General features: G+C 41.4%; 1 protein-coding gene across 1 annotated transcript in view; it reads right to left on the bottom strand.

The window, feature by feature from the left end:
* The window catches only part of FOXO3 (forkhead box O3), a 124,968-nt gene that overhangs the window by 16,504 nt on the left and 82,169 nt on the right, over positions 1-26,295 (bottom strand). The window contains 4 exon segments of the mRNA XM_060616325.3: positions 2,658-3,726; positions 3,729-3,824; positions 3,827-3,841; positions 3,844-4,093. Coding sequence (XP_060472308.3) covers positions 2,693-3,726; positions 3,729-3,824; positions 3,827-3,841; positions 3,844-4,093 — 1,395 coding nt within the window. The 3' untranslated portion in view covers positions 2,658-2,692.

The raw sequence follows: 26,295 nt of genomic DNA, 5'->3' as shown, positions 1-26,295 counted from the left end.
TAAAGTGATAGACACAAGATAAGTTTAAGGGTAAATATACTTCAGGTCACATGTGCTCCTGGCAGTTTAGAAGAACAATTCATTCCAAAGCAATATGGAAATCCTACACCTAGAAACCAGACTCCCTCAAAGATCCCATCGTCTTTAGGATGCTTTTTTTCTTGCTCTGATCACATTGAGCTAGTTTACTTTCAGGACATTTTTGGTGGCTTTTCATTTTTAAATGAAGAAATATCTTCTCAAAAGAACCTCCCCAAAATGTTGTGAGAAAAAGGTGACTAAACGATCCTAAAGCTCCATTAGGGCATAACAATAAAATGCATTATCCCAAAAGTGGTTATTTATTATTCAAATAATAATTCATTAAACATGTTTTTAAAATGCAAGTATTTAAATCTCCCTTAAAATATTTTTATACAATCTTTTAGAATTATACATATACAAGAAAGGTCTGCTATTCAACTAAAAAGAAAACCTATACTTGAAAAATTACACAAAAATTGATATTACATTTTCTCCTTAACTCTTTTCAACAAATTAGAAAGTGGGTCTCCTTTACAACTCTACCAAAATTAAAATTTACTTGTGTCATTAGAAGCCACAATCACATTCCACTTCTTAAAGGAAAACAAACTATCTATTCTTCTAAAAGCCAAATGTCTCTATTTCTCAAGGCAAAATCTTCACAGTCTGAGTTCTGGTACTGAACTGGCTGGCATGCAAGTGTGTCACCCTATTTAGCTTCCATTACAGTCTTTTTACCATCTCAAGGGCTATTAAATGACTGAAAACAGATGTTTGAGTCCCATTAGGGGCCCGCTTATGCCTGGGAAAGCTGAGAAGCTGCAGCACCGCAACACTCTTGACACTCCCCTTTCTACAACTACCCCGTGAGCTGCAGTGAGTTCACCATAGGGGACCCTTGTAATTCCTTCACCAGGGCAGAGGGTTAAACAAGGCTCCGGGTTTTTATGGCTTTGAATCGCATTTCCCTTTTACACCATTTAAAGAAGGGTGTAAGGAGCTTACTGAGGTTTTTTAAAAAGAGGAGCTGGGGCACAGAACAGACAGAGCTCTTGAACATGGGGTAGGGTCTGGAGGCACAAACCTGTCAGCAGAATACCCCAGTGCTCATGTTACTTCTTAAGGAGAGTTTCGGGGCAAGCTTGTGTATTTCTGCTATGCTGGCTTCAGTTCAGAACACTTCCTATTTTTTCCTACTTAGAGAAAATTAGGGAAAACTATCATGGTTCAAGCCATTCAGGAAATATGGATTTTGGGTCCAGCTGTGTGACCTTCAGCAAACTACTTAGCCTTTCTGGGCTCTGTGCTTACTCTTCTATCAATCAGTATGTTTACCTAATTACACCATACATATTTCAGCCCACTGCAGTTTTACAAGCACTTCCATATACTTCGGTGCATTTGATGCTTAGAATAACCCTGTGAGAGGTAACAAAGGGGCTATTCTACTCATTTTTATAAGAGTGGAAATTGAGGCTCAGAAGCTAAGTGGCACATCCCTGATAGTGGCCAGAAACTAGCAGAAGTGAAACTAAACCCTTGATTTCTGATTTTAATAAAATGCTTTTCTTACCACATCATGTTATATGATCCTTCTGGTTCCAACAGTATTAAAATGCCACAATTAAAAAAAATCTCTTCCCCCTTTCGCAACTCACGTCACTGTTAGGAACCTGACCTCACTTACACGTTGAGGAACAAGAAGCACATGACCAAGTGGTCTCTTTCTCATTCACACAAAAACGGTTTTCAATGTAATCTTTTGCTCTCTAAATGCTTGTATGCTGAACGCTAACTCATAAACATGATTAGTCCTATGGTGAAGAATCTAACAGATGTTGTTTTTTTTAATTTTTTTTTAATGTTTATTTTTGAGAGAGACAGAGTGCAAACAGGGGAGAGGCAGAGAGAGAGAGGGAGACACAGAATCGGAAGCAGGCTCCAGGCTCTGAGCTGTCAGCACGGAGCCCGACGTGGGGCTCGAACTCACAGACCTCAGTGAGATCATGACCTGAGCTGAAGTCAGATGCTTAACCGACTGAGCCACCCAGGCACCCCTAACAGATCTTGCTTTTGGTGGAAATACTCATGTATGGAAGAGTCCAGAATATATATTCTACAGTTAAATTAGAAGTACCTGTGAATTGTTACTTTACTGGAAAAAGATGAAGAAACCATAACATGGAAGATTGACAAAGGTGGTGTTGGACCTGAGCATCTAAGAATGTCTTCTGGCTGGGTCCTTAACCTTGAAGTTTGTGTGACCTAAGGTCTCCCTTTCTCCCCTCTTTCCATTCTATCCTCATCCATCCATCAAGTAGGGAGACCTGTGTCATAGGTAAGCGAGGATGACTAGATACAAAAAAAGAAAAAAAGAATAGAATGAAATATCTGAATATGTGTATGTTCTTTTTACTGGCAGTAAAATTCCTGAGCTGTCAGCAAACTGCAGAGAGGGGCACCTGATGGCCCTGTCTGACTTGGAGATGAACAGGTTGGGAGCCATGTACTGTGTACCACCGCTCCATGGTTCTCGATTTCTCAATGTGGAGTAAAGTTCAAAGTAAATAAAAGTCAGCCTCCCCCCAATTAACCACACTTTGTTATTAAATGCCATAGCATTGGGCACTGACCTGCTTTGCCCACTTCCCCTTTCCTCAGTGATCCTTCAGCCTGGCACCCAGCTCTGAGATGAGGCCTGCTTAGCACCAGTGAAGTTCCCCACGTTCAAACCAACAACATTCTGTGTGGAGATGAGGGAATCAAAATTAAAATCCAACCCATCGGCATCCATGAGTTCACTACGGATAATGGACTCCATGTCGCACTCCAAGCTCCCATTGAACATGTCCAGGTCCAAGTCGCTGGGGAACTTCTCGTGGCCCACGACGGGAAGGTTTGCACTAGCTGAGTACAAGGAGGAGCCTGAGAGAGAGTCCGAGAGGGTTTGCATAGACTGGCTGACAGGAGATTGTTGCTGGTGTTTGACTGACCCAAGGCTGCTGGAGTCGCTCAAGCCCATGTTGCTGACAGAATTCGACAAGGCACGGCTGCCACCGAGAGCGCCCTGGGTTTGGTGCTGGTGGTGGAGCAAGTTCTGATTGACCAAACTCCCCTGGTTAGGCTGGGCAGCAAAGGACATCATTGGGTCATTTCGAAGCATCACGTTCCGGCGGGAGTTCTGGGCAGACACAGCGGTGCTGGCCTGAGACATCAAGGGGTCTGACTGGGTCATCATGACATCGCTGTGGCTGAGTGAGTCTGAAGTGAGCAGGTCCTGGAGTGTCTGGTTGCCATAGTGTGACATGGAAGAGAAGGTAGCTGGCTTGTTCTCTTGGATGGTCTGCATGGGAGACTGGCGCAGGGAATTCAGAGATGAGGGTCCAAACACCGTGCTATTGAAGGAGCTGGTTGGAGAGCCCAGGGCGGAGCCCTTGGCGGTGTATGGGAAGCTAGAGCTCCGCTGCATGAGCCCTCCGGTGGGCGATGGCTGGGACGATGGGAGTGTGATGTTATCCAGCAGGTCATCCATGAGGTTGTCAGAGAGCCCATCATTCAGATTCATGGTGCCCGCCATGTCGGTCAGCCGTGGTAGCTCCACGGTGCATGGCTTACTTACAGAGGGTGACAGGCTAGCTGAGCTGCTGTAGAGCATGGGGGAGAGCGGTGCATCATCATCCTGGACGTCATCCAACTCCGTGCTTGCCAAGATGGGTGACAGGCGGCCACTGACCGTGCTGGCATTGGAATTAGTGCGTGAGCGGAAGTCGGTCCACGCATCCAGCTCGTCACTGCTGCGTGACGTGGGGCTGCCAGGCCACTTGGAGAGCTGGGAGGGACTGTCATCTGCTGACTCGGGGGCTGTCTGCAGGGCTGCCTTCTTCTTGGCTGCACGGCCACGACTCTTGGTATACTTGTTGCTGTTGTCCATGGAGACAGCCCGCCGCCGGGGTGCCTTCCCGCTCTTCCCCCCATCAGGGTTGATGATCCACCAAGAGCTCTTGCCAGTCCCCTCATTCTGGACCCGCATGAAACGGCTGTGCAGTGACAGGTTGTGCCGGATAGAGTTCTGTAGAGAGAATGGAAAATGCAGAATATGAGACAAAATGGACCAAAACTAAGCAGCCAGAAGTAGTTAATCAGACTTATTTTTGAAAGCCTCCTTAGTTTTTGGAGGATTAAAAAGGAAAAAAAAAAAAGATAAACATTTGTATGATATGCTCCCCACCCAGCTCGGAACAATGACAACATTGTAAATGGCCAATTGTGATATTTAGGAGGTGGGAGATGGTTTCATATCCAGGAGATGCTGGAAATGTACATGCTCAATGACATTGTTTTCCCCAAATTCCTAAGTTTTGTTGTCCTTTTCTAGAATACTATTTCCTACACTAAAGTTCACACTTATATAATTTTATTACCACAGCACTCTTCCATTTTGCAACAAACCTCCTTGGCTCTCTAAGGGTAATTAATCACTCAAGGGGCTACTCTATTTTCTTATGGTTCCCTCCTCCACTAGCATAAAGGCAGCATCCACCTTTTCTTAATCACTACTATAAACTCAACTGGTGTGAATTGTTACCTATCCTTTCTATAACTCCATCTCTTCCTGCCATAATTTCATACCTGTCTGCCAGGTATAAGAAAAAAAAATGGTGGGGTGCTTGTGTGGCTCAGTGGGTTAAGCATCCAACTCTTGATTTCAGCTCAGGTCATGATCTCATGGTTCATGAGATCGAGCTCCATGTCAGGCTCTGAGCTGACGGTGTGGAGCCCGCTTGGGATTCTCTCTCTCTCTCTTCCTCTCCCTCTGCCCCTTCTGTGCTCACACTCTCGTTCTCTCTCAAAATAAACATTAAAAAAAAAAAAAAGAAGAAAATGGAAGAGTAAAATTTGCTGAGTTGACAGAAATAGGCAAGTTGCCCATTCAGAACAATTTTAAGTAATTTATATAGATATTTCCCTTCCAGGCAATGCAGTCTGAGCATAGTAACTTCCTTCCAAAGAGTTCAGTCTGGAAAGGAGGGAAAAAGTAACTTGACAGTAGAGAAACAAACACTATCTCAGGTGATCGAGGTCAACATCAATAGGGCTAAGTCATGTTGATAATATGTACTCTTGATATGATACGATGAAAATGGCACCCTCTTTTGTAGTCTTCCTTCTAAAAACCGTCACCCCAGTCTAACTATGAGAAAAACATCAGACAAATACTAATTAAGGGGCATTTAAAAAATGTCTGTTGCATACTCTTCCCAACTGTCAGACCCACAAGGAATCTAAGGAAGAATGATGATTAAATGTAACGTAGCAACCTGGACAGGATGCTGGAACAGAAAAAGGACATTAGGTAAAAATGAGGGAAATCTGAATAACGTATGGACTATCAGTTCATAATAAGGTATTAATATTAGTTCATTAGTTGTGGCAAATGTACTAAACTTTAAGGTAAGATGTTAACAACGGGAAACTTGATGTTGGGATATGAGAACTCTGTAGTAGTTTTCCAATTTTTCTATACATTTAAAACTATTTCATATTAAAAGATTAAAAAAAAAGAGCAAAATATCTTTAAAATCCTAACAACTGCAGCCATCTTGCAAGATCTTCCTCTCAGCTTGGTAGATAAGCTTGGTTGGCTGGGATGACCTAGATCCAGTCCTATCTCTGCAATGATCAACCATGTGACCTTGAGCAAATCATTTAATCTGTCTGCAACAACTTCACTTCTCTATCTTCATTATAGCCATAATAACATCCAAACCATCCCTCCCTGACAGGGATGATGTAAGAATGATATATGGTAATATGCTTTAGGAACTGATCACTCTACCAAGTCAGGGTGTTCTTATTGCTATTATAAAACACAGAGTCCATGGTGGGGAGAGCTCATCACCTGATGCGGGCTCATTCTAATCTATAAAATGCCTCATGTGCAGTAAAAGAGAGTAGTTGATGGTCTTCTCCACATCTGGAACAGAAACTACAGGACAGATGAGTTTTTATTCACAAGTTAAAGACAAAAAGTATTGCCTTGTGCAGTATATGAAATACAAACAATCCTAAAAGTTCCCATAGTTTTTAAAAAATTGGCAATCACTACTGTATTTATGTAGAAGATACAAATACATGTGTTCTACCAGAATGTTTTTAGAACACAGAAAGTGGGCAGGATTTTACCATAAGTAACTCAAAATACTCAGTGATTCCCATGTACGTGTTCCTATGTAAGGAGGGCCTGCAGTTCAGGTTGGGCAATGAACATGAACAACCATGGGTCATAAGTTGGCATTTCTATGATATGCCCATAAAGAGACAGTTGAGAGAAAAAAAACAGGCAACATACTGAGTATCTGATAAGACGAATGTTGCCCAGGAGACTATATACTCTGATTCCCTTTTACTCCTCTGGTTTTTAAAAGAATAATGGAAACCAATTTGACAATAAGTTTCATATTAAAAAATAAAATAAATAAATAAATAAATAAATAAATAAATAAATAAATAAATAAAATAATGGCATGTCTACTAATGGTTCAGAAATTATGTTTCTTTAAAAAGTAAAACACTTTATAAAACAGATTCAAAGCATGTTCTTAAAATTCATTCTGTAGGGTTCAAAAAGCAGGCAGGTGCAAGGTGGTTCTACTATCTGAGTACTCAAATGACTAGATATATTAAATAAAAAACTTAAACTTCTTGGTGAAAACAGGAAGGTTCTGAAGCTATATGGGAGCAATGTGGAACCCTGGCCAGGCCCCTTTGCTCTAGGTTTTGGAATGAGTTCATATAACACCTAGGATTAATAATGACCAATCTTAAGTATCCAGTTATCCCCTCTTTGAAAAGCACTTGAGGGGGAGGGAGTGTGCCTAGATGGCTTAGTCTGTAACATCAGACTCTTGATTTCGACTGAGGTCATGATCTCATGGTTTTGGAGTTTGACCCCGACATGGGCTGCTATCAGCACAGAGTCTGCTTGGGATTCTTTCTTTCTCCCTCTCTCTCTGCCCCTTCGCCATTCACGGGTGCATTCTCTCTGAAAATAAATAAACTTAAAAAAAAAAAAAAAAGCACTTAGAGAATAGTATTTTTTAAATGTATTTTTATTTTCACCAATTCCAAACCAACTACAAAAAAAAAAAAAAGGAACACTTTACAGAATTCCAAAATGCCCTACATGAATTTTCTAATAGTCATCTATTACTACAACTCTAAACTTCAACAATGTATATGTATAATTTAACAAAATTTCAAGCTACAATTGGCTAAAATTTGGAGACAGAAATTAAGCTTCTGTAAGGACATGTGGTAAAGGCGCTGGAATACCCACATTTAGGACCAGAAGCACAGGACAAGATGTCAGGGCCCAGAGCCCTGATCTCAAGGGTGAAGAAATGAGAAGCTGCCTAATTAGAGCACTGCCAGTTACTGAGCCATAGCTTTTAAATTCATGGTCTCTAATCCTTATAATAAACCTGCAAAGTTGGTATCAGTGCTCTCATCATCTTGATGAGGGCTCAGGCTGAGAGATATTAAATAACTTACACCAGGGTCACACTGCCTATATAACCCAAAGTGAAATTTGTTTTCCGTACTCAAATCCAATGCTTTTACTATATAACCTTTCACAGGTTTGTCACCAAATTATTTAGAAGTCATCGTTTAACCTATTTCTGTTAACATTTCAAAGAAACATTTAAGAAAGAACAAGGATATAAAAGCACAACTTTATTACTGTAATTCTGTTTATGAAATAGGGATAATAATTTGATGGGACTTTCCTAAATTAAAAATAAACCTTTTTTTAAAGAAAGTCTTTCAGAAGAACTGACGAGAAAGTGAAGGCTCACACAGCCCATGTTTGTGTTTCTTTACTAAGGAGGCCATGATAGCATTCCTTCTAGGGAGAGGGCAATGGTCACCATACCAACCAATGTTAACTGTCCTTAGGTTCTGAAACAAAACCTGACTTATTAAATCGGTGACTAGCTTCAGTTTCCACTCTTTGCTCTACTCTTGTTTTAGAGATTATTACTAGCAGAATGCATGCCCTTAGGCATATTACCTACACAACACTCAGGTTTTTCAGGTTATATGACCAAGACAACACAGAAACTGCCACCACCATTGTGACAGTCCCCTATCTCAGGAGCCTCTATACATATAGGCTGGCCAGCTTCCCATTTATAAAATCCATAATTCATTTATAAAATCCAAAGGCCAATAAATATGGTCCTTCTGTCCATTTCCAGTTCAAATGCTCCCTCATCCTAACAAGGTGGATTCCAGAAATAGATTCTGGTTTTCTTACAGGTCATGATTCTAATCAGTAGTTTCTCTACCTAAATTTTGGGAAAGCAGGAAAAGGTAAGTAAATAAATAAATGCCAGATAAAATGTCAGGAGTACGATGTTTCCCCACACCTTCCCTGATAACAAAAGTTAATGGTGATATGAGTTCTGTAAGATTTCAAAGGGATGATACTCCTTCAAGTCAGTCCCAGAAATGAGAAGTGGGATTTCTAAAAACAGACCAACTGTAAAATCTCATGATCTATCATTTAAGTTCTCTAAAGACCTCTATATTATGGTCTGTAAATTAGTTTCCGGTGTACTGTATTTTATTTATTTTTTAAAGTTTATTTATCCTTTTTATAATCTCCTCACCCAATGAGGGGCTCAAACTCACAACCTGGAAATCAAGAGTCGCGTGCTCTTCCAACTGAGCCAGCCAGGTGCCTCCCTACTTGTGTGTATTTTAAACTATAAAAACCGCCATTAAAAATATTCTATAGTTTTCCATTAATTCATATACCATACCAAACAGTTTATATTTCTGCCCCCCTACTTGTGTGTATTTTAAACCATAAAAACCGCCATTAAAAATATTCTATAGTTTTCCACTAATTCATATGCCATACAAAACAGTTTATATTTCTAGGATTTTACATTAGTTTGGGGATTGGGAGCTGAAGTAAAGGAAGAATGGCTGGGGTGCCTGGGTGGCTCAGTTGGTTGAGCGTCTGACTTTGGCTCAGGTCATGATCTCACAGCTCTGTGAGTGTGAGCCCTGCATCAGGCTCTGTGCTGACAGCTTGGAGCCTCCTTCGGATTCTGTGTCTCCCTCTCTCTCTGTCCCTAACCTACTTGCATTCTGTCTCTGTCTCTCTCAAAAATAAAATAAAACATTAAAAAAAAAAAAAAAAAAAGAATGGTGTGACAAGACTAGAATTAACTTTTCTAATACTTTGTAAGGCAAGCCATTGTTAATTGGCTGAAGTACTAAGGATGTGTTTTCCTTAATGTTAACTTGATAAGGTAAATATTAACAACCAAAAGTCCTATTGCTAGAGCACAGGCCATTCTGTCATCACACTTACTAAAGGAGCCACGAAGCTACACTACAACCTCAACCCCAAATCATGTGAATAGTTCTCGTTATTTAAGTTCACTACTAAGAAATCCAGATACTGGAAATTACAGGAAAGCAAACATTTTCTAGGAAGAAACTTTAGTGTCAGGGACAAATATGCCAGTTTTTTTTCCAAGCTGCCCCAAAGATTTAGAGAATCCTTAAAGCATCTCTAACACAATGTGTCCGAAGAGAGAGCAGAGAGAAGAACACTCTTCATCCCATTTTATGTCAATGCTCTCTTTTACAAAATGATTTACATCCAAGCAAGCTGGGGACAGAAATGCTTTAGATGCTTTCGATGGAGTTAAATAGGAAGAGATCTGGAAAACCTGTGTCCTGTGTGATTGCAGCTGTATTTAGTGGTCTAATCCTTCAAGGAGGTATGTGCAGAAGGTGTGTGAAGGAGGTAGTATGAAGGAACTCGATTTCACACTCTGGGCTGTGGCCCACAGTCAGCATGAGATTTCTTTGCTTGGTTCTCCTCGAAGAAATTAGCATAAAGATGACTGTACTTATCAGAATCTGGTAATTATTTTTCTTGCTCTCCTGAAAGGCAGTTTTCTACTGTAAGATACATTTATTACTAATATTAAAGTGCACATGGTCACTACATACATGCCAACTGATTGTGAAGACACATGGACCCAGAACAGATTAGGTTAGGTGTCCGAGAGAAGCTGCCTGAAATGACCAAGTATTCCCCACTGGAACTTTACAAAGTGGATAATTGACACACACAATTTAAGGTGGCTAATGGAGGTGGGGCAGCATGATGTTGAAGGAAGAGTACAGACTCTGATGTCAGTCAGGTCCGAGCTAGAATCCTGGCTCTGACATTTGTCCAATGACCTTGGGCAACTGAGTGAACCTCAGATGCCCCTTTCACAAAATGAGGATAAAATTACCCTCTCTGCCTAACTCTAGGATCTTCGGGAAGGTTAAATGAAATTATGCATGCAAAGTACTCACTGAAGTGCCAAGCACAAAAGAGGCTCTCAACTGTCAAATCCCACATACGGAAGCAGTGACATCAGAAACGTTCACTTACTGTTTTCCGAGCATCGTATAATTTAAGCCAAAAGGTGAGAGGGCGGCTCCTTCCAGGAAGATTTCAGACTCTTTAAAGTATTTCAAAGGTGCTGTGTCAGTCAGGAGTGACTGGTAATTTCCTAACTGTTGCTACCCTATGTCCACTCCAGCCCCTTCCAACCCATGTTTACCTTGTGGAGACTGTCCACTAACCCAGACACCAGCTGCATGTGCTCCCCCTGGAACACAGAGAGGGTTTTGTCTGAAAGCAACATGTGGTATCAATTTATCTTTCTCAGCAACGGCAACAAGGAATCCACTGACTTTAAAAATAAAAAGGGAGTTGTGTAATTTAACTCTTAAAGGCCCCTGCCTACCTTCCATTTTATTTATTTATTTTTTTTTTTGAAGACAACCCCTCCCTCTCTTTTTTTGTGCTGTCTCAAAAGTAGCAAAATGAGAGCTATGGCTGTCAACCCCTAAGCCAGACCCATTGCTCCCCACCAGGCAGATTGCAGGCATCCACCTGGTCCTTCTAAGGGATTTCAGTGGGGACAATCTGCAAAAGATTGCTTTTAGACACAATATTCATCTACCTTACACATAGGACCAGCATTTCAAGTAGGTCTCACTGCTTTGACTTGTGGGCAATGACAATTCAGAATGAGGCTGCCAAATGCCTGAATTCTAATATATGCATCTCCTGAGCAGTCGATGATAAAGGTCACGTGAAAAGCCCAATGAAAACCACAAGTCACGAGGAGACCCAGGGGGCTGGGTGCCACTGCAGAGTAATGCAGAGATACAGCTTTAGGAGAGGGCCTGGGAAGTGGCCTTTGATTTATAATGACAGGCTCTTTCAAAGGCAGTTCTCTGGACAAGGCCCTGACTTCTCTTAAGTATTAATTCTTTCCCCTGGCTGCCCATTAGAATCACCTGGGGAGGCTTTACATACTCCTGCCCTACTCCCAGGGATTCTGATTCAATTGGTGTGGGTAAGGCTAAGGTAGAGGTGCATTTTTAAAGCTCCCCAGATTGTTCTGTGCAAGGAGAGCTGAGAATCACTGGAATTTCCCCCTTGCCTTTCCAGTGACTGAGACTCTGAGTCCAACCTAACCGTCCCTAGTCTTCCCAGGTCTGGGAAGCAGAATCGGTGTTTTCTAAGTTCAAGTTCCCACCACTTAGAAAATAAGGATGAGAACTGGGGCTACAGAATCAAGCTGTGATTATATGTGCAGAGTAAAACAGAGACAGTAATTTTTCAGGCCACTGGGATCCAGCTTATCTTTTTTCTTAAAAAGAAAAAAAAAAAAAAAAAAAAAAAAGGCAAGGGAGACAGGGAAGAAGGGTCCTTGACCTTGTACTGCCTGTGGATGGTCATCTCATTCTGTCCTGTGCCACTTCTCCACCCAGCATGGATAGGCATGGACAGAAAAGAGGACATGTGGGCATTCACAAAACTAAGAATTGATAATAGGCTGAAGACAGGATGAGCTGGGACAGTAGCTAATCCCTGTAATTTTCAGGAGCCTCCCTGAATTAGCATGCAATCTCATACAATCCCTTTCATAGACTATCCTTCAAGCAAAATGCCAAAAAGACAGACTGGGTAAAAATAACTACTGAAAAAGCCATACCCCAATCCTGAGGTACTTATCAGCTCCCACTGTTAAGACAGCAAAGTATCACTTGATGAACTTCCTGAGGACATAATCAGTCTCAAAAATAATAATCACATATTCCATTTCTCATTCCTTCTCATTCCTCAACTGTGCAAAACACTACATCATTACACTCAGGGCAAAGATCCTTGAGTGGACATGGCAAAGAGCCAAGTAGTGCCGCCATTTGAGGGGCAAGTGTGAGGCTGGTCCTTCTTATTAGAAACTGGTAGAGTCTAGGTTTTAGCTGGCTTCCACTAGATTTTCCACTAGATTTTATCTTCTTTGGGGCTAACCTGTTGTTCAAAAGCAAGTACAGAAAGCATGATAGCATAAAACAGACTTGAAATCAGAAACAGTTATTATTTCTGACTATATGGAATACCGGCTGTAATAGGCAAGCAAGCCTTTTAGACAGAGAAGAAAACTTAAATAAACATTCACATAAAGCATTGCACAATCAACCGTGATGTGTAAGACAAGTCCCAGGCTAGCTCTACTCTTACTCTTGTTTAAAACACTAAGTTTAAACCATTAAGGGACTTATTTTAAAAAGACAATGTTCTAAAATAAATATTGTCAGGAACTTGGCTGAAGGATTAAATTTCCAGCTTGAAACAAGATTTCTGTTAAATTTGCTAACAATAATCCTCTACCCACAGAGACCTCCTTTGAAAATTAACGTTTGCTTCAAGTTTTCATGCAGTAAGTGACAGGTTCTGGTCTCTCACTAAACCGAATAAAATAATAGCAATCATCTGATAATCAGCATAATGAACCCATTCTTTACCCAAGCAAAATGAGACACATGAGGCTTTCTTAGAAGAGGAAGGGCTGGGCAGACAATCTGTCCTGCCCTCAAATGAAAAAAAGGAATCCTAGATAGGAAGAAAGTTCTCTCGAAGAGCATGAAAAAGACGGCTACTACTCTACTGCAGTCTTGTTGGATTTTCTATGTGGCTTTTATTTTCATATTAATTTTTTTTTTTCATTTAGTAATCTTTTCAAGCTCTTCCACAGCTGTTTCTGTTCTTGGAGGGCAAGAGGGAACATTCCATTCCTTACAGCCAAACCTGCACTTCCGGCACAAAGAGAACCCTGGCAGCCTTGCAACCTCTGCCCACACCCACTGTCGGCAGCACCCTGCCCCTCCCCATGAGCCCTCCTGCTTCCAATCCCCTGCCCATCCTTCTCCCCAGACTGAGGGAGAAGCAGTTAAAGGCATGCAGTCAATAGAATTACAATCCCCAGAAAGCAGGTTAAAGTTATAGCCTTTGGCAGCTCCTGCTCTCTTTCTCCAAGCTTCTTCCCTGATGTTGTTACTGAATCCATTTCCCTTTCCCACACGGGCACACACTACGTCAATTCCCTGTGGAGACCATGCACAGCTAGCTACACGAAATGGATGCCTCAAAGGGTTAAACACCATGAAGTTACAGAACATTCTTGAAATGGACTCCACAGAGTGGAACAAAGTAGAACAGAAATAGTTTTACTATTAACATAATTTTCACTTAGATTAAAAAACAATAAAGCTACAAGTTTTTCCAGTTTGAAAATTTATTGTGGGTGGAAACAGAAAAGGCACTGGAAATACATGACCAGAATTCAGGAATACATCAGAATTTAATAATCACTTTCATGGCATTATGTAAGTGATGAGAGCAGGAAGTTCAGTAAAAAGTAAACTGGGGAAAATGGAGAGGGCTGTGAAACCCATCTAGTAACACGCAGCCTTAACTTTATAGTGAAAGAAACAAAGGGCCAAAGAGATACAAGGGAGTACCTGAAGTCAATCAGCTAGTAAGTGGACGCCACGCTGAGACAAACTCTGATCTCCTGGCCTTAAGGTAGAACAGTAATACCCAGAAACAACATCGGTTCCAATGTCTGGATTACCACACCGGTTAAAGGGATGAAGTGCAGGGAGCACAAAGCATGGGTAGGTAGTATCTTCTACCCACCCATCCAGCCAGCCACCAAGCCATCCAACTTCAGTCTGCCTTGTTTTATAATTTGAGGAGAACGTGTCTCCCCGAACACATATAGAACTCTTCACAACCAGACACCATGTCTTATTATAGCTTTAGCACCTAGCATGGGGCCTGGTACATAGTAGGTGTTCAAAAAAATATTTGTTTAATCAGTGAATTGGTGAAAAGGGGCAACAGCCACAAAACAAACCTGAATTACACTTGGCAATGTTATAAAACATGAGCTCAATGACCAATCCTCACGTGAGTGAAGATGGAAATAAGCATCCACTGTAAAATGTGAAGTAGCAAGTCTCCTCTTTGAGTATTAACTTCAATTATACAATCCAATTTCCAAAAACAAGATGACAGCCTAATTAGTAGACTTACGGTTCTCTGTAATAAGAGATGCTAAGAAGGGCAACATGACAGTGTGTGAACTACTTAGAGGAGCAAGGGCTTGGCACAAAGGTGTCATGTCCATCTAGAGAGAAGAGCTGACTCCCTACCTGCCTTGAGATGCTATAGGGCCTCATTCTTGGTAGTGAGGTTGGCCCAGAGCCCTCAGAGGCAGACTCAAAATCATAGATAACACACTCTGGTACTAAGTCTCCTCCAAGGCACATCCAAAGAAAAACAAGAACAGAAAAATCCAAAAGAAGAGTCTACTTCACCTGCAATCTGAAAGAACTTAATGTATTTGACATCTACCAAGGCCAAGTCTCTGTGCTTGACAAACCTAATCTCACTTATTTTCACGACAAGCCTGTCAGGAGGAAACTGAGGTACAGAAAATTTAAGTAGCTTGTCTGGTGGTGCTAGTAATCAAGCCCAAGGCTAACTCCAGAGTGAAGCTCTCACCACTGTCCGTATATGTTTCCCTCTGACATCACCAAACTGCCTAAGGAGAGAGGCATCACTAACAGGTGACCAAGGAACATGAAGGAACAAGAACAAAAATCTATGTTACTGAATGACATGTTCCCATCTCTAAGTTTCTGCACATGGTCCCTGGATTATGAAAAGAAGGGAAAGAGTGGAAGAATGACTAGCTATGAAGTCAGCCTTGTTGAAACCAGATCATGTTTAGAAATGACACCTTTTTTCTCAGATATACCCCAAAAGAGGCACTGTTGGCATGTCCTAACCTGACCTGGGATCACCTCTTTTAGGGAACAACCAAACAAGATTACTGCCATAAACTATTAAGTATCCAGGTCTTCCTCGGTGGCACGTCTGGTGGCTTCTGTGCTCAGAGAGCATTAACCCATTAGTGAGTCAAGTCAGTATTACCTGGCCGTCCTTGGCAGACCTATTCAGGCTCTGAAACAGCTGGCACCGTGCTGTGGATCCTCAAGCCAGAGACATCAGGCAAAGCCAGGCAAATGTCTGCTTTGTCCTGACCTTGCCATTACGAGGCTTAATCTGAAACAGGGACTCAGCTCTATACTATTTTAAACATGTAATTAGTTTATTATAGAGCCAGAAAAGATTAGCTTTCTTTAAATCTATGTGAATTTTAAAATATGCCTTTGCCTGCCAACTGACAGCATGATCAGGATGCTTCTGTTTAACCTCAATCAAACACTGGTAGAAAACTGCTTTAAGTTTGTATATGCATGCTATTTTATTATTTGTCTTCTGGCAACAAAAGCTGCAGAAACAGAAATCACTGACAATGCCTGCAAGCACATTAAAGGGATGGCTGTGGAGGTGCTGAGTGGGTGAGTTAAACAGCTTGAGTTTGTCATCTGAAATCCAGGAAAACTGCTTTTCTGTTCTTGGTTTACAATCCCTTCCTTCACATGAAATTCACTGGCTTTAGCGGCACACATACAAACACAACTGTTTCCAGCTCTTCAGATGTTATGGCTCAGAAAAACAATTCTTTTTCATCTTGTTATTTCAAGGGCAACGGATTACTTTTGGGTAGCACCGAAATATATGCCAACGTGTGGGCACAGTCACACAGCTAAGCACAGGCCCACACCCTGGAAAGACCAGGAGGGGTAGAGGCACATTTTTCAGCTAGGGAAGGAAAAAGTTTGGGCTAGGGTTTACAGAACAGACAAGTGTATATGTATTTGGAAGCAGGCTATCTTCCAAATGTCAATGTTAGTTATTCTGATAGTCATCAAAAATCAAGACGATACTGGTAAAAAAGCAGAAGACAAAAAAAGTAAATGCCACACAACAGAATATCTCATGTCGGCTACTGCAGAGAAAACAACTGATGGACTTTCTCTTTACAGGAATAAAGAACGCAGCAGACAATTCTGCAAAGTGACTCAGGTCTACAGTACCCTTCTCTTTCCTTTCCACAGCCCAATGACATTCAGCTAAAAAGGAGCCTCCTGAGGAACTGCTTTCTCTACCCTGTAACCTCACCTGCATGTGCAGCATTTCACTGCACTGGTTTTGCAAGATTTCTTCTTGTTTAAAACCATAGGATGCAAAACTGGCTGATGACCAATGTAATGATATTGCTAAATGCCAACCAAGTGAATCAACTGTTCATTCCAGGACACTTCTGGGTGCCAATCACACGTACAGATGAGCACCACACAGCTCAAAAGTCCACAGAAAATGATCAACTAAGGAACCAGACACCCATTCCACTGTTCGTGGGGAGTGGTAGTGGTGGTGGACATTTAGATACCAGCACATTTTAACTTAAAATCTAGGATGTTCCTAAATGTACAAGTTAATTAGCACTATTCTCCAAACTATGATGAAAAAGGCTGAATGTGCACAGGATAAGTCAGTTTTTCAAAAGGCCATGAAAGGAATGCAGTACTGTAGTATTAATATGTGCTAGGCTCTAATCTACTTGATGTGTGGGGTAAGCTTGAAAGCACTTAAAAAACTAGAAACACCAGTAGTATAGTATCTATCACCCAAAGGGTAGGAGGGATAATATTAACTGGCAAGGATAGGCACATAAGACACTCTTAGTATGGTGAAGTTAGGGGGTGAGGCCATGCCTCACTTAGCAGGTGTCATAGTGCTCCAGGGCTCACTGGTCCCTGCATACCAACTGTCTGTGACTCCAAGGCCATTCTTTTTTTCTTTTTTTTAATGTTTATTTATTTGTTGAGAGACAGAGAAAGACTGAGCATGAGCCGGGAGTGGGGGGGAGGGCAGAGAGAGAGAGAGAGAGAGAGAGAGAGAGAGAGACATAGAATCCAAAGCAGGCTCCAGACTCTGAGCTGTCAGCACAGAGTCCAACGTGGGGCTCAAACTCACGAACCGCGAGATCATGGCCTGAGCTGAAGTCAGATGCCTAACTGACTGAGCCACCGAGGTGCCCCTCCAAGGCCATTCTTGAGGACAGGGGACCTCTGGCCTTATAACTGCCTCCTTGGTTGAGTCTGTCTTGGCAAATTTATCCCACAGATTTTCTCAACTTCCTTGGGCCTATCACCAGGGCTCCTCAGCTGAAGTTTCCAACTCTTTTCCCTTAGTCAAATTGTTCATTTGCTAATAGGAAATGTGTGTGTGCACTCAGAGCATGACCAGGTACTAGGTCTTCCCCTAAAGCATAACAAATCACTGTATATACAGGGGCCATGGAAATTAATCCCTTCAAATCAAGACAAGGGAAGAAAAATACACAGGGACAGATGCTGCTGAGCTATTTTCAGGTTCAAAGGTAGCTTCAAATAATACACTTCCAACTCTCTGAGGCATTATACAGAACCATATTACCCTGTGTTAGCTTTCTCCAGAAACAAGTTCATTAAGGTTCTTTTGAACAGCCATGATCTCTGTTGTCTTCCCAAGAAAGAAAGGCAGCCGAGTCCTGATGTTAATTTGTGGACAGAAACAGAAGTCACGCAAGCTTCCTAAAGGGTTAATAAATCCAAGTTGAGACAGAACTCTCCATGGGTTGCTGGAGTTTCTGCATGTCTTGCAAGCAAACACTAATGGCCCTCTGTTCTGAACTATCTTTCTTGAATGTTTGCATTTGCATAGTGAACAGACTTGAAAGATAGTGGTAGTGTCTCGCTCCAGAGCAACGTACAGATATACTTACTGAAAGATAAAGATGAAAGATAAAGGATCCCTAAACCTAGGGTTCCCCTCCTATTAACAGCACCCACTGCATGTGTAGGCATCAACCTGGGCCCATCTGCGTCACTCCTGTGGGACTTGGGAGCAAAGTGGAAACTGATGCAAAATACGTTGCTGCTTGTGCAGCTTGCTGGGCTATGCGTAATACATTCCTTTGCCTCTGACCCACGAGTCTCATGGCTAGTGGGGTCAAATGCAAAAGATGTAATGTGGCAATTCATCTCTAGCTAATTTTCTTCTCTACTCCTACATAAATGAGCAAGAACACAAGACAAGGGGATGAAGGAGGAAATTGAAGTCACAAGTAAAAGAGCAGACGTGTGGCTCCAGCAATCTGAATGGTCTGATCTGGCTTTGCTGAGGACCTGTAAGGCCTTATGAAAATAAACCATAGAAGAGCACTCCCCAGGTATAGTCTCTGGGCAGTGTTTCATCTGCATCAGTCACCATCTTTCCCAGCTGTTGCTCAATGCTGCTGTTTGCCTGTGATGAGCAGAGCTGAGCAGGCAGCAGGTTTCTCGCTCTTTGCCTCCCTTGACCAGACGCAAGAGCAGATCATATTATGTCCACACTCCCCATCTCCCTGACAACCAACTGCCCCATTGCATGGAAGTCCTCTAGGTTACATTGGTTGAGTTTCCACAGGATCCAGATCTCGATTTTGGAGCGCTGGGCCATTCTCAGAGGGAAGAGCTTCTCCTCAGTCCCCTACACTTGTCTACTGACAGCCCCAAATTTAACCCTTATGGAAATGCTTTCAGGCCTTTCTCCTTGCCACAGTGACTCTGTCGTTGTAACAGGTCACATGTGTAGAAACCCAGGATTCCCTCCTCTTGCCACTTTAGCTCTTCCACATCCATTTTCTTCATTCCTCTGACAGTATTTAGCAGCGTTAGACCTGCAAAAAGGATGGACTGGGGAGTTCCCATGAACTAAAAGCAAACACCTGCACATAAACATTTACAGTAAAAGCCTGGATTGCAAGTAAGTTGTTCTGAGTGTTCCACAAGACGAGCAAACATTTCTAATAAATTTTAACTTGATTAACAAGCAATATCTTGCAACATGAGTAGTACATAATGCCGAATGCCACATGATCACAACTGAGCCAATGGTTCTTTTCTCTCTCTCCCCCTCTCTCTGTGAGGGATTGTGCACAATCGTCTCCCATACTCAGATGCTTGGTCTCGGGCCGTGGTGTCTGGCAGAAATCAGTGATTTTTCAGAACGTCGGAATGTGCCCACAACTGGCACTGGTATATTTTTTGTCACTTCAAAGCACTTGTGTACAGTCCTTTGCTTTTCCATACAAGAGTAAGCTTAGGGACGCTTTGCTTCATTCTAGGCCAGGCTGTCTGCAGATTTAGAAACTTTCCTCTGCTGTCTTATTGCCACTGACATTACATACAGTATATGACAAAAGTTTACTAATACTGTACTGTAGTCAACACCTGTGCGAGCGTATACAATAGTCCCCATGCAGAAAAAAGATTCCATTGAGCCAACAGATAGCAGTGATTCTGTTGTGATAGTCAAAGTCGTCCTACATAATAATCCCCCCCTTCTCTTGTCTCCCTCATACCAGCCACGAAGGTTTTCAAAGGTTAAGTGTAGGTTCATTTATTTTTCTTTATATTTTTTTATTTTCTTTATTATCTTGTATTATATTACAATATTTGTAATCATTTTTATATGAATATTTTTGGGTTGTGGAACAAATCCTCTGAGTTTCCATTATTTCTTATGGGGAAATTTGCTTTGATATACAAAGTGCTTTGCGTTACAAGCATGTTCTGAAACAAATTATGCTCGCAAACCAAGGTTTTTACTGTATATACTTTCTCCAAGTTTCCAGAAGAGAGTTAATTTTCTAGGCTATTAAATATAAACCAGAAGCCTCTACTACAAAATAAAATAAAAAAAACTTTACAAGATTTCACACTCTACAGTTTTTTAACTAACTGATTTAAGCCAGGCCTGTTCTGGTACATAGGAAATTGATATTTTCTTTTCCCTCCCCTTTCTTCTTGGATAACCTACTTCCATTCTTGGCAAAAGGAAGCATTTATTTACTGCAGTGTTCACATGCACCTACACGTCTAATGCCTCTGGAATAATACTGAATTGTTGCCACACGGCCAAATAATGTGCTCTTTGAGAAATAATTATCAATTAGAGTGCTATAAAATGGGCCAGCAGTTCTACTTTGCTCACACTGTGTGGTATTTTGGCCACCAAACACAACAAGCTTTCTTTGGTTACTCTTTGCATCAATCAGAAAATTACATTAATTTGCTGTGACGCTATTTGTGGACAGTTGTGGGAAAGAATGCAGACATCCAGGAGTAAATTAGAGTTAACTCACTCCACTTGGGCAACAGGTCCCCCACATAGTCACCGAAGATACTAACATTTTACAGGGACCCCAGCCTGGGCTGGGTGGCAATGGCTGCATAAAAAAGGAACTATTAGTAACAGCTTGCAAGTAATCAATTTTTAGTACTTTCTTTCAGTCTAGAGTAGCTGCCAAAAGAACTTGGCAAAAGCCATCATTTAAAAAAACGCCAATTCAAGCTACAATGAGGTAGTCTTACTATAGTAAAATAGGTTTTACTTTGTCTATCTAGGTCTATATATGAGGTCTAGAAATAGAAAAAAATAAAGGTTTAAAATTTAGATACCACTTGGACATTTAAAAAGCCGTATGGCTTTTCTTTCTTCCTGACAGCTTTTATGTAGTACTATGTTCAGTGATGATTACTAAAATATTTCTTAGAAGGAAAAGGTGCATTAAAATATAGACAAGTTGGGGGGTCCTGGGTGGCTCAGTCGGTTGAGTGTCTGACTTCGGTTCAGGTCTTGATCTCACAGTTCATGAGTTTGAGCCCCGCATTGGGCTCTGTGCTGATAGCTCAGAGCCTAGAGCCTGTGTCTCCCTCTCTCTCTCTGTCCCTCTTCTCACGTTCTTTCTCTCTCAAAAATAAATAAACATTTTAAAAAATATATGGACAAGTCATATACATTCATATAAGAAAACAACTAGGAAGTGTCAAACACCAAAAGAAAGGGGTGCTTGGGCGGCTCAGTTGGTTGAGTACCCAACTCTTGATTTTGGCTCAGGTCATGATCGCAGGGTCATGGGATCAAGTCCCGCATAAGGCTCTGTGCTAAGTGTGGAGCCTGCTTAGGATTCTCTCTCTGTCCCTCTGCCCCTCTCCCCTACTTACACTTTCTAATTAAAAAACAACAACAACAACATTAAAAAAATAAATGACAAAAGAAAGCACAACTACTTCTTGTCAATGCTAGAGATGACTGACATACAAAAGACTCTCATTTTCTTGAAATAAACTCTTCTTGTTTTCCCTTTTGAACTAAACTTTGCTGAATAAAGTTAGCACCTGCAATACAATCCAGGAAGTCCAGTGTTAAAGAAATAGACTCTTTTCTCAGGTTCTCCATCTCTAAGGAAATCTACTTTTAGCGCTGAAAGTCATAGCAAATACACAGTAAATAAAGTATCAGATTTTTAAAAATTAAGTTATCTGCCTTAAACTTCAGAAGCACTTAGAAGTTCAAAATGTGGATGTTATTTGTTTTCTTGGAGATCATACTCATGCCTCTAGCGGACTATACAATTCAAATACAGAAGAAGAGAACATTTTATCAAGATTCAGAATTTTTTTTGTTTGTTCACCTGTGGAGAAATAAACATTTCAATGAACTGGAAAAAGTATTAATTGAATGCAAACTTTAAAAAATATATTAATACCTACTGATATTAAAAATGTACATAACCTTTGACTTGGTGGAATAGACGATTCCAGTCTCTTCTTTCTTACTAACAGAAGGTTGATTTTTAGCTGGGCACATGACAGCCCAGAAAAAAAAAGACACTAAATTTCCCAGCCTTCCTTGAAAAGTTAGATGTGGCCATATGACAAGTATGATATGTAACTGGGAGTCCCACAGAACTTTCTGGAATACTGTTTAAAGCTAACTAACTCAGATGAGAGTTCCTTTTGTTCTGCACTTATTCAGTCCATCTATATCTAGATGAACCATGAGAGGACCTTGATGATGAAAACCAGCTGCAATGGTGGAAGAGAATCTCAGAGACAGGTCATCAATCACTTCTTAGAATGATCATATCAGCCCTAGACTTCATTTTTTTTTTTAATGTTTATTCATTTTTTTTGAAAGACAGAGAGAGAGCACAAGCAGGGGTGGGGTGGACAGAGAGGGGACACAAAATCTGAAACAGGCTCCAGGCTCTGAGCTGTCAGCACAGAGCTCGATGCAGGGCTCAAATTCAAGAGCTGTGAGATCATGACCTGAGCTGAAGTCGGATGCTTAACAGACTGAGTCACCCAGGCACCCCAGTTCTAGACTTCTTTTACATGAAAATAATTCACTATTAAATCTGCGTTTTCTGTTAAACAAGGCCAAATCTAATCCTGATTGATAAACCCAGAAACTCTGTTTTCAGGCATTATTTTACTGATACACCCCTCTGCATGTGTTATCCATATATGTTTTCTCTCTCCACTTTTGCACATATTGATAATAAAAAAATAGTTGATTACAGAATTCCAAGTGTTAATGATGGTAATTAGAGGTTTCTAATCACAGCAAGTAAATAATGCAACAGACACACCTAGCAAGAAAGGCTTTTCTGTGCCTATTTCCCACCTACCTTCGTGTATGTGTTATCAGGCACTTTGAAAGTGCTTCTCAGGGAATGATTGTGTATGTGCTGGACACCATCATTCGCCAATGTTACAAGGCTGGGAGGATGAGCAGTGATCCTCCTGGTCCCAAAGTTTTAGAAGTTCTGATGTGGAGACAGTAAGGACAGGGACGCAACACATTTCCAAGTGAACAGGCTGCATTATCATGAGGCTTTGAAAACTTCTTGTTTTGGGGAGTACCTGGGGGACTCAGTCGGTTAAGTGTTCAACTTCGGCTCAGGTCACGATCTCACAGGTTAAGAATTCAAGCCCCACACTGGGCTCTGGGCTGACAGCTCAGAGCCTGGAGCCTGCTTCGGATCCTGTGTTTCCCTTTCTCTGCCACTCCCCCACTCGTGCTCTCTCTCGCTCTCAAAAATAAATAAACGTGAATAAATAAATATACATTAAAAATAAATAAAACTTGTTTTGGGTCAACCTGGATTTCAATAAAAAGAGTATTTTGGGGGCTTCAAGACATAAAAATGAATTTTGGGAAAGACAGCTCCGAGACATATGGTGTCATAAGGCTATTTCTACCAATCATGAGAATATACCTGGGCCACTGTATTAGCAACACTTTTCACAAAACGATCAGAAATAACATCAACAGCTAGTGAGCAAAGAACATCTAGTCTATACCACAATGTCATCACTCGGACAAAAATTTATACTCTTCTGACTTTGGAGCAACAAGGAATGAGCAGAAAGAAAGTAAGGCAGACATAGTGACATACTAGTTTCCAACAAGCCCAAAGCATCAAACCCAAAAGATAAAAATGCTATCCAATAAGGAAACCAATGGTCTCATATCTGGACAATGTGGGATAGCATCCAGTAAGAGTTTTAAAAATAATTCTATATTCCCACTGAACAAAACTGTGGTCAGTTATCCTTCCCTAAAATGAATTTTCAAATATCAGGAAATGAGCAAATGAAGAAATCTGTCGGAAACCCATTCCAATATTCTGAATAATCAATGTTATATGAGAGTAAAACTGTATCACATTAAGATACCATTTGACTATCTCTCTTTTTCATATCTAAAGTCTAGATACTGAAAAATCAGTCTGTGAAGGCCTAGTAAACAGGAAAGCATTATGAATATTTAACTACACTGCCCAATTCTATCAATATGTAAGAAAGAACATGCCAGGGAAACAGTCCTGAATATTCCTAGTTAGGTATATATTTACTGGTTTGTAGTCACTGACTGTTAATGAACAGGGCCATTCCCAGGAGAAGAACAAAAGATGGGCCACTTACTCAGAGGAAAGGTGGTCACTTAGTAACTGATATATTCATTTCACTGATAAATACTACATAGTTGCTCCCAAAGCCTGTGCCTGAGGGAAAGGGTTTATTTCAGAGCCCAACTGTCCCCTTCAACATCTTTTAACTCCTTCTTGTCATGCTGTTGAGTCTATTCCTGGCACTTCATAAATAAATCTGTAAAGTCTTGGTTTTTAAATGGCCCCTATAGCACCAACTTCCTTGCCAGAGCATAAGGCCATGGGGCCAGGAGTGCCAACTTCTTTGGTGTCTCCCATGAAACTCCTCCCACAGAGCTGAGCACTCTACAAATATGCTCTCATTAAACCTATAACCACACTAAAGGAAACATTAAAAAGGAGATCCTCCAAGTCACCAATGTTTGATGAATGAATAGTTGTTTCGGAGAGTGATTTTAGTTTGTTACCATTTTGTCGTCAGGTATAAATGCTCTACATCAAAACCTGATTTCCTTTTGCTTAGGGATTTGAGCTGAACAATCCAGGATGTTCCATTCTAACTGCTTCCCAGGAACTAGCACCTGGTGCCTCCTTTAGTCTTCTGATCATTAACTTTGAGGCTTCTATGTTTCAAAGGTGAAAGGGAAATGGCACAATTCCATAAGACTTCCCCTGACATAGAGAACAGATTTAGGTTGGCAGGGAGTAGAAGGAATAAGAACAAAGGTTCAGCCTCCCCAGAACTGCCGGGGCTGGAGCAGTGGAGGAAGAAGTGGAGGGGCCTCACATACATCAAGTCATTCAAACAGGTGTTTACTAAGGTCCCTCCATGCACCAGGTATACAAACATGAGTGAACAGACAGACATAGTCCCTCCCTGCTCTCATTACAATTTTGTGGGATAAAGGGGAAGTGAGGGACAGACATTAATTACAATGAATAAATGCACACATAATTATAAACTGAAAAGTGTTCTGAAGGGAAACAACAGGGTGCCCTGAGAGAAAATAATGGGTGGGTTGGAGAGACTTAAGAGTTAGACTGGAAAGACAAGAAAGACCTAAGACTTGAAGAATGAGCAACCAAGTAACAAAAGTCACTGGAGTGGATGAGTTTACCTACAGAGAAAAGGGAGAAGAGAAACATGACTTTTCCTTGAAACCGTGCAACATGAGGTCAGGTAGAGAATAAGGACCCAACAAAACAGAATGAACAGGAGCCACCAGACAAGAGAAGAGTGTGGTGATCATGGCCATGAGAATATAGCACTTCAAGAAGGAGAGAGCACTCACCACTGAAAACTGTAGAATGAGGAAGAGATGAGGAGTGTCCACGAGCTTTGGCAACAAAGAGGTTATCGCTGGTGATTGAGTGCTAGTAGCAGAAACCAGGGACGATGCCAGTAAGGAATCACTAATCATAACAAAAAAGTTAACATTTATTGAGTGCTTATTACATACTAAGCACTATTCTAACAATAGGGGTAACATTATCCCCCATTTTACAGATGAGAAAACTGAAGCTTGAGGAAACCTGCACAAGACTCCATGATGTGAGCAGAGGATCCAAGATTAGAACTCAAGGGGTCTGGCTCCAGTGTCCAAATACTATGCGGTGAAGGCCTCAGGGGGTGAGGGAGTATGACCTAGGCCCTACAGGCAGGGACTGGCAGTGTCCTGGTCCATGAGTCACATACGGGCCTTTCCTAGCTGAGGTCATGAGATGGGGTAAGAAGATTCTACAGGCTGTAACTGGTGCAACAGCCATAGGATCAACCTTCCATCTGGGGAAAATAATTACTAAGGGCTGGTACATCCCAGAATACATACTTGGACAATTTCCAACTTGCTTTTCCACCATTCATCAGTGAGAGACCTCTAAGAATAATTTCAACCTCGAGATGACCTAAGGGACAAACAAAGCTGTGACACTGAAGTCAGGTGTTATGGCTCCTGCCCCATGGCCTCAATTCTCTACAGTTCAGCTCCGGGCAATATTACTTTTAGTCCAGGGGCTCCCTGCCTGCCACAGGCTGGGCAGGGACAAAGCAAAGCAAAACACACAGGATCGTTCTGGCTGTGTCCTCTCCTCACATGGTTTAGGCAGGAAGGAAAGTGGAGCAATGAGAAGAAACTGAGGGATTGCCGTTGAA

Source organism: Panthera onca, chromosome B2 (genome assembly GCF_046562875.1).
Source record: "Panthera onca isolate mPanOnc1 chromosome B2, mPanOnc1 haplotype 2, whole genome shotgun sequence".
In the NCBI taxonomy this organism is placed as follows: Eukaryota; Metazoa; Chordata; class Mammalia; order Carnivora; family Felidae; genus Panthera; species Panthera onca.
The sequence above is the reverse complement of the archived record's forward strand: the minus strand, read 5'-3'. Positions and strand labels throughout refer to the sequence as shown.